Source organism: Camelina sativa, chromosome 6 (assembly GCF_000633955.1).
Source record: "Camelina sativa cultivar DH55 chromosome 6, Cs, whole genome shotgun sequence".
NCBI lineage: Eukaryota > Viridiplantae > Streptophyta > Magnoliopsida > Brassicales > Brassicaceae > Camelina > Camelina sativa.
The window spans coordinates 18,080,410-18,089,504 of NC_025690.1; the positions used below are offsets into that span (position 1 = coordinate 18,080,410).

Below are 9,095 nucleotides of genomic sequence, written 5' to 3' on the forward strand. Positions count from 1 at the left end.
CCCGAGGCTCGAGCTTCTTCTGGTTACAAATTATCTCAAAAGTGCGATGTTTATTCGTTCGGGGTTGTGCTTATGGAGTTGTTGACTGGTCGTTTGCCCAATGCTTCCTATAAAAACAATGGCGAAGAACTTGTGCATGTTGTGAGGAACTGGGTCAAGGAAGAGAAGCCCTTGGCTGAGATTTTAGACCCGGAGATTCTGAACAAAGGTTATGCAGATAAGCAAGTTATTGCAGTCATTCATGTTGCCTTGAACTGCGCAGAAATGGATCCAGAGGTTCGACCGAGGATGAGATCAGTGTCTGAGAATCTCGGCCGAATCAAATCGGACTGAGCTAGTTTGAGGTAACTTAGAAAGTGAGTTAGAGATTTTGCAGTTCCGTTGAGTGTAAAATTCATGCAACATCATGTTTTGCTTCTCTAGGACTATGAGTAGTATCTTTTAATATTGTTGGCATGCTTTCGGGTCCTGATCATCATGTACTCACTCTCCTTTGTTGTACATTTGTAATAGACTAAAGTAAGTAGTTTTTATTGTTTCTTGGTTTTAACTTTAAATCCTTGACCATCTTTATATGGAGATTTTTAAACAAGTTGTACTTTTTTCTATAATCCCAAACTGAGAAGACAAATTTAGACATGTGGGATCCATTTTTTCCCAATAGATTGTGCTCCTTGCAAAATCCAGTTCTATGTCTACTGTGAGTCGTGACCAAGTGATTAATTTCGAATTCATCCATAATAAATTACTAGATGTTAAAAAGAAACATACAAAAGAGTTAATTAATCTTTTGATAACATACACACTATAAAACATCAAGGAAACGTTTAAAAAAAAAAGGTTTGCTTTAGCTTTAAACAATTTAGATCTTTAAACTAATGAAACATTAACAATAAAGTGTTTTTCAAGAGAATACAAAAAAAGTTATTAGTTCAAACAATGTTTGCTTTAGCTTTAAACATACAAAAAAATGTTTGCTATAGCTTTAAACAACTATTTGCTATGCTTGGGATAAATAAGCAAATTATATGCTTTTGTATTCTGTTATATATGATGATATAAGAACAAATATAGAAGTGTTGGCTTGGCTTGGTGTGTTCCAAACGTATTTGAGCGTGTTGTGACCTCTCTGAACCTTCACATTTGTAAATAGACTAAAGTAATTAAGTAACTTTAAACCCTTGACCCTCTTTCTATAATATCAAATCAAGTGGCATTATGGATATTACTTTCGAATTGATTCATAATAATTAGATATTAGAAAAACAAACAAAGGAGTTAATCTTTGGATAACATACACAATATAGGAAACATTTTTTTAAAAAAATAGCTGTATAATGTCTGCTTCAATCTTAACTTTAAACATACAATTAGATCTTTAAATATAAACAGTAACAATGATGTGTTGTTTCTAGATAATACAAAATGGTTATAATTAGATCACAAGACAGGTAAAATACTTAACTGTAAGTTATTTTTCTTCCTTTAGAAACCACCAAAGCTAGTCAATGTTATAATTAGTTAACGCCTAATCAGTTACAACTTAACATAATAAAATGTAAAATTCATTCACCGTATAAATACATGAAAATCCAAGGAAACCTTAATCGAAACCATTAAACAAAACAAAAAAATGGCTTGCCATAGGGTTCTGATATCTCTTGTGATACTATCGTCGTTCTTGAACGTAGCATTATCTCAAGACGGTGTAGTGATGGGCAAGAATATATACGCATGGGACTTATTTCCAACAATACGTGTGTATGTAAGAAACGATATCGGTGGTTCGATGTTATATTCTACTTGTCGTAATAGTAGGATGGAGACTGATCTTGTTCACATAGATTTTTTGCCTGGGGCGACAAGACTAATGACTGAATTCCTAAAAGATTTATTGTGGGGAGGAGATACTACGCATCATTGTGTATTTAGATTTGGGGGTGAAAGACGTCGTTTTTTTCTTTACAAAAATCGCAGAGACAATATTTATGGAAACCAATGCAGAAACTGTTATTGGTCTGTTAGAAGGAATGGACTTTGTGCTCTTAATTCAAAAACCAAAAGATATGATATTTGTTATTCTTGGGATAAATAATAAGCTAAATTATATGTTTACTGTATTGAACTCATGTTCAAATTGATGGTTATTATTAGCCAAGCCAAATTGGTTAAATTGATATATATGTGGTGTGGTGTTGACTGTTGACTTGTTTGTTGGCTTTGAAGTTTTTTTTTTGCTAATACAAACCACTTCAAATCTATACCAAGATGTAGGTATAAACTCCAATTTTTTTTTTTTTAATCATGAATTCGGACTAATTAATATATATTGATAAATTAATAAAAATGTACTAGTAGTTATAAAGTTATTTAATTAATACTGTAAAAAGAATTTCACGAGTGATTAACTAAAGAAAATGGTATAAAAAGTTTTAAAAACTAACTCAAATTAATATATATAGATTTTTAGATCGGGGACGTGGCTTGGTTTTGATGTAACTGTGTCGGATTTAATTGGTGAGTAACGGTCAGCTCTGTAAACGGTGGATGATCGGTAAGGTATAGAGAAACACAGGTAGGGTCATCCGTAGAGAAATAATTCTTATTAGGGTTTTACAAGGGTAAAAATGTAAAATAGTGATGTTAGGCGTTTATCCCGCCCGCCTGTGATGCAAAATTTGAAATTTGATTTTTGGCTCACACATGTGAGTGAGAGCGTTGTGTTGTGCATCTTCTCTCGCACGTGCGAGAGGATTTGGATTTGTTTCCTCATTATAAATCCCGCTCAGGAGACGACCTTCAAAGAATTGCCCTCAGATCGTCACTCTCCCCAAGAAAAGCCTCTCTCTCTCTCTCTACTCTCTCTCTTCTCTCAGTTGAAGAAGAGACCGTTTTGGAGTTCATCAATTAGCTTTTATTGAAAGAAGAAGATTCAAAGGTACGAATCCAATGTTGTTTCTTCTTAATTTGATTTCGAGTGAGTTTTTAACGGTGTTCTTGTAACTCTCGATTTGAATTTGATTTTTGGGGATCTGTTTTGTGAGAAATTTTAGATTCGCGATCTCCGTTTCTTGAGTTCTTTCTGTAATTTCGTTTCTCGGAAGCGGCGGTTGATTTCAAATGTTAAAACCCTAGGGTTTCTCTGGGGATTTGTGTTTTTATTCTTCAATCGATCGATCAATTCTCTAATTGATTCTCTATTTGTTGTTGTTCTTGTTGTTTTACAGCGACGTTATCAAAATGCCAGAAGCAAGAGACAGAATCGAGAGGCCAATTGATTACTCTGCTATATTTGCCAACCGACGGAGTCACGGTGTGTTACTTGACGTCCCAGATTCACAACTCAGATTGATTCAGTCTCCGGTTCAGAGATTGCCATCGGATTTTCCAGGACCTGGTTCAATTGGTCGAGGATCTTTGGTTAGAACTGGCGGCGGTGTTGCGAGAGGCAATTTCAGTACATGGAGGCCTGGTAATGGGAGAGCTGATCACACTCCGTTTAGATTGGCAGAGGGAAGAGAGAATATGCCAATGGTGGCTGCTAGACGTGGGAGAGGTCGTGCTTCACGGAGTCCGTTGCCTTCTTGGTACCCTAGAACGCCTCTACGTGATATTACTCACATTATGAGGGTAAGAAAACTGACTCAACCCCATTTGTGTTGCAATTGGTCTGTTTACGATAATCAGTTTTGGTCTGGCATTGGTTTTTGCTTTGCAGCTTGGTTAAGTGTTTGAGATGGACTATGGTTTTTGCTGATTCTTAGCTTCTTCATTGTTTCTTGTAGTCAGTCCTCTTTTTGAGCTGAGTTAGGATTCTGCTACTTACTGATAGGATTTTTTTAAAGCGTTGTTGTTTTTTAGTAGTTATACCAGGCTTGCTTAGCCTATCTGATTAAGCTGAATCATAGATCTGTTGCCATAAGGCTTGCTTAGCCTATCTGATTAAGCTGAAACATAGATGTGTTGCCATAAGGCTTGCTTAGCCTGGCGTTTATTTTGTTTACACTCTTGAACTGCAGGCAATTGAGAGAAGAAGAGCAGCTGGGATGAGAGTAGACGATGGCCGAGATGTTGAGATCCCAACTCATCAACAAGTTGGTGTTCTTGAATCTCCAGTACCACTGCCAGGAGGAGAACACAATAGCTCAATGGAGACTCCTGGTCCATCTGTGGGAATCAAGCGTAGTTGCCCACCATCAACTGCTAAAGTTCATAAGATGTTGCTTGACATCACTAAAGAGATCGCTGAGGAAGAAGCAGGATTCATCACACCCGAGAAGAAGCTGCTCAATTCTATTGACAAAGTAGAGAAGATTGTGATGAAGGAGATCCAGAAAATGAAGTGCACTCCTCAAGCGAAAAGGGAAGAGCGGGAGAAAAGGGTGCGGACTCTTATGTCAATGCGATGATCATCCACACTTAGGAGGAGAGAGACCAGAGAGGTATCCGCTTAAGATACCTGCACAGTGAGTACATCATCTTCTGATGATATCATAGATCATCTTCACAAGTTCGGTGATTTTCTTAGACTTTGGTATCATTTTCTGATGATTTGACTAGAAAGCGTCAATCATCTTTTGATGATTTTATAGGATAATTGTTTCGAGAAATCATTGTTCTGATGATAGAATAGATCAGGAATCATCTGCTAATGATGATATCATAGGAATGTTAATTCTTTTTGACAGTCCACACATTTCATGTTTGTGTCTTCTTCACTTGTTGACGATTTAGGCTTGTAGAAGAATTTCATCCTTTTGTATTACTTTTGAATAATTGAGTTGTATATAATAAGTACCGATATTTGGTTTTAATACTTGAAATTGCTGATATTCATTTGCCTATTCATATATCTGTAGATTTTATCTCGTTCCTGAATCACAGCTTCTGCAAAGTACTCTTAAAAAGTTTACGAACTCAATTTCTGAACGAAAAAAGGTCAAAAAGATTGTAAACGATTGTAATACAAAAGCACTTAGAGAGTCAGATGTCTAAAGATAATGATGATAAGTATTATAATGACCTGCAAGTGTTAAATCTGGTTTCAGTTTAGAATTGTCTTTACTTATTTGATTTACAAATCGGATTGATTAGTCTTTGGAAACGAAGACATATAAACTAACTTGGTAGAATTTGGACAACAAGCGTAAGTGACCAGAGAACATAGTTATGTATTATATAGAAGCAACACCAACCAACTGAATCCAGTACCAAGAATATTAACAAATAGAGAGAAAAAGAGAGTTTTCTTCGAAAATAATTAGATTCCATGAGTCTTAAAGGTGCCAAAATGAGGAGTTTTCATTCACCCAATGACATCTAAACACAATCACAATGACACAAGACGAGAAAATATTCAGAGTTTGTCATCAGTTTTGGTGTCTTCTCTTTTTGCGGTTTTAGACAATAGCAGGATACTGCTTGGACTGCAGCTTAACCCTTTTCTTGTACTCAACTGGATCCTGCACAATCACCAACACACAAAGTCACAATCACTCGACTTTTAGTTTCTAAGTTTCAAAACCTATTACAAATTCTTTATATTGGTTTCTCTAAGGTGTACCTGACAGAAGAGATGATAGCCATCAGTCTGTGCAGGGTCAGCGGGATTAGGCGTGTCAAGTAAATCCTGAATACCAACAAGAATCTGCTTCACGGTGATGGCTGGTCTCCATCCCTATCGATATACACATAAGAAAAGAGAGCCTGAGGTAGGTACAATAAAGCTGGCTTTGTTCATGGAGAAACGCAAAAGAAAGAAACAGAAGAGAGTACTTACGTAATCCTCGTTAAGGATGGAGAGACAGACAGTTCCAGATGGATAGACATTAGGGTGGAAAAACCCTTGAGGGAATTTGCATTTCGGAGGTTTGCTTGGGTAGTCCTCACTGAAGTGCATCGTTAATGGAAAGAAACCACCTTCCCAATCAGTCTGCAGCAGAGTCAAAATTAGCAATGAAGATTAAAACTAACCATCGCTCTTATACTACTAACACCCTTATTAGCCATGTCAAAACCATGTCCAAGATACACAGCAGAGTTCAAAATTGAGTGCCATTTAGAAGAAAAAACTTGTATGCATCAATTCAGAACATCACAAGTAAAAAAAATGAGATACACATTTACTCTTTCTACTAGCATGATTCATATATGGTTCTGTGTATAGTCAAAAACATATCATATGAGAAAACAAACAAAATCACAAAAGAAGAAACTAGTGAAGCTTCGAACTTTTTTAGACATAAAAGCATCAGAAGATGATACACAAAGACTTCACAGTCCAAAGCAGAGGTAGATGAAAATCATAAACCCTAAATTTGTCAGAGTTTTTAGAAATGGTTTCTACATGTACCAATCAGAAACCATGAACCCTAATTTAAGGATTGTATAGTTAATAATACTTACCCCAGCTTTACCAGGTATAGTGCAATGCCACACCATTAGATTCACAGTACCATCAGGCCCCGTCTCTGGCTTAGCCACAAAACCCTAAATTTCACCCATCAAAACAAGAAACAAAACCCAATCAGCATTCAAATAAAGCAATCAAAACAAACCCAAAACCCCATAAATTAAGAAGAAGAAAAACAAACGAATTGGAAAAAAAAAATTAACAAACAAAAAATCACGAACATGAGGATGATTCTTCCTCCACGATTTCCTCTCTTCAGATAAACGACCACGAGCGATTCCACTAGCCATCTCTCTCTTCTCTATAGAATCTCTCTCTCTCTCTAGAAGTCTCTCTCTGGTGATTTGGCTTCCTCAAATCTCTATCTCTCGTATATAACTTCGAAGAAGAAGAAGAAGATAGATTGGGGAAAAAGGAGGAGAAGAAGCGGAAAGGAATTTACAGATTTACCCCTAGTAAAAAGGTTAAAGAAGGGGTAATCGGAGTATCCTACGGTCCAGATTTCGCGGCGAATAAATGTCCTTTCGTCCTAAACTCCTCCACTTTAATGGATATTGACCGGTCAATCATTTAATTTTTTTTAACCAATTTATCAAATTTTTATTATCAGAAATATATATAAAAAGACGTATAAATAAATAAAAGAAAAAGTCAATGGATAAATGTGGCGTGAAACCTACGCGATGAAACCCCAACAACAACAAAAAAGCTATCGAAAAAAAGATTCTTCTTTCTATCGTATCCCATTTGTCACGCGGCCCATTACCATTTCTGGGCCCATTGTCTTTGTCTTCTTAACCCTTAAGCTACCTTCAATTATTATTCCCCTTCTTCTCCTTCTTAATGTTGGTCGGTGTAGAATAATAAGATTTGTTCTATAATCAACGAATGTTTATAACCAACTTTGGATGAATTAGCAAAATGTTCTATTTCTTACCAAAAGACCAAACCATGATCAACATCTAATCTCGCACCACGGCAACCAATTAACAGCACCAAACCGCCTAAAGCTCCAATGATACACATAGGCAGAGAGAGACTATGACTTTCTAACCAGAGACAAAAACATCAGAACCACACAGATACACACTTCTTTACTACTTTCAAACAAAAAGAAGAGTCTTAAGAATGTTAAAAGACAGACGAAGACATCATAACCATTACCAAGATACCAAAAAAGAAAAAGAAAAAAAGTCATCATGACATTTAAACAAGGAGAAACTAAACAAGTCTGGACGAATTTTTCTTTCAGATTGGTGGTAGCAGCTTTTGCAGCAGCTCAGAGCATGCAATCAGTTCTTGCAGGAAGCCTCCTGAAGAAATTAAGAGGAGGAGAAGGTAGTCTGTATCTGAACCTCGGATGTCTCAGAACATAGATTCCTATCAGAAGAGCCACAACCTGGAAAGGTGTCACATAGAGAATCACTGCAGCAATCAAGCAGAATAAGACGAATAGCGCTGTTGCACGCGGATCACGCCAGCTTAGCAAAGACTGTACCCTCTCTCCTTGAGTTGCAAGATCACCTACCACTGTCTGAATCCTCCCAGCAATACTCCTCAACCTGTCATACCTCATCCTGACAATGTCAGATGGTCGGGAAGTAGGAAATGTGTCGAATTCTTCATCAAGCTCGTCGGGATGGGCTGAATCAGCGTGAGAGAGACGTGTGTCCATGTGAGGAGGATGCCTCGGTCTCCAACGGTAATACCAGACACCGATTAGGAAGAGGTATAGGAAGATGGTGGGCAAGATCAGTTCCGGATATAGCACAAGGATTATGAACAAGAGATGGATCAAGACTGTTGTGATCGGATTCTTCCAGTTGCAGATCTGTTCAAACCATTTCCCTACTGCGATTAACCCACTCAAAACTCCCATAATCCTGAAAAAGTTTGCTTTGCTTCTCCGCATACTCCACATGTGAGAACCCACATCAAGCATATACTCAACTACTTCTTTCCTTAGTGGCGGTTCTGCTCTGGTCAGCCTCATCGACACAATCTGAGTCGCTTGATGCCTCAAGTTATCAAGCTGGCTAACCGTTAGAGGATGGATGTAGTGCATCTTCGGTAAGAGAGGCAGAGAGTACATATACATCATGTTGAGCAATGACGAGCAAGTGAACCTCACAGCCAAGTGGATTTCTCCCATTTTCTTCACTCCGTTAGGATGAAGCACCAAAAGAGGGTATGAATGTGTGTAAACTCGATCAGTCTCAAGAGTAGAAAGCCTGATTCTTACCTTCCCAATTCTTGAATCTTTTGCTCCTCCGTTCTTCTCAGCTCCATGGAGATGGCAGTTATCAAAAACTCCAACTGTAACAACCGTGCAGGGATCAAAAACCTCCCAAGTATACTGCTCGTTCCATCTTGGGGTAAAGCTGTCAATGATTGTCCGAGTTCGAATCCATTTCTGACCGTACTTCGCCACACAATACGCATCCGTGGTTCCCCTACCATCTTTCGTCTTCATAGGCATCAGACCCGTCGCATTTAGTATCCCCAACTCCAGAACACCGATGTTAGGCTTCCATAGTTGCTTTGCTGTTGGTCTAAGATCACTGCTGTAATGCGTAGACTCATCAAGAACGTGGTACCCTCCTTCCAAACAAATTCTCATGTGAATCCTGCTAGCGAATTTGGTCTCCTTCTTCTCTCCGTCGACCATAATATGCTTCTCGAG

General features: G+C 37.8%; 3 protein-coding genes across 5 annotated transcripts in view; 1 reads left to right on the forward strand and 2 right to left on the reverse strand.

Moving 5' to 3' along the window:
- LOC104792080 (protein GIGAS CELL1-like) lies at positions 2,746–4,832 on the forward strand. The gene is made up of 3 exons (XM_010518120.2): positions 2,746–2,938; positions 3,228–3,630; positions 4,020–4,832. Exons 2-3 carry the CDS (start codon positions 3,241–3,243, stop codon positions 4,407–4,409), a joined length of 780 nt encoding a protein of 259 aa, XP_010516422.1. The 5' UTR covers positions 2,746–2,938; positions 3,228–3,240; the 3' UTR covers positions 4,410–4,832.
- Positions 5,236–6,791, reverse strand: LOC104792081 (SUMO-conjugating enzyme SCE1). The gene is made up of 5 exons (XM_010518121.2): positions 6,634–6,791; positions 6,406–6,489; positions 5,780–5,932; positions 5,564–5,677; positions 5,236–5,462 (listed from the first exon to the last, which is right to left on the reverse strand). The coding sequence occupies exons 1-5, from the start codon at positions 6,700–6,702 to the stop codon at positions 5,400–5,402; spliced, it is 483 nt and encodes a 160-aa protein (XP_010516423.1). The 5' UTR covers positions 6,703–6,791; the 3' UTR covers positions 5,236–5,399.
- The window catches only part of LOC104792083 (FT-interacting protein 1-like), a 5,323-nt gene continuing 3,626 nt past the window's right edge, over positions 7,399–9,095 (reverse strand). For 2 of the 3 annotated variants that reach the window (XM_010518122.2, XM_010518124.2), the window contains exon 4: positions 7,399–9,077. In XM_010518122.2, coding sequence (XP_010516424.1) covers positions 7,692–9,077 — 1,386 coding nt within the window. In that variant the 3' untranslated portion in view covers positions 7,399–7,691. The remainder of the gene's footprint in view (positions 9,078–9,095) is intronic. The other variant, XM_010518123.2, reaches the window with a different exon arrangement.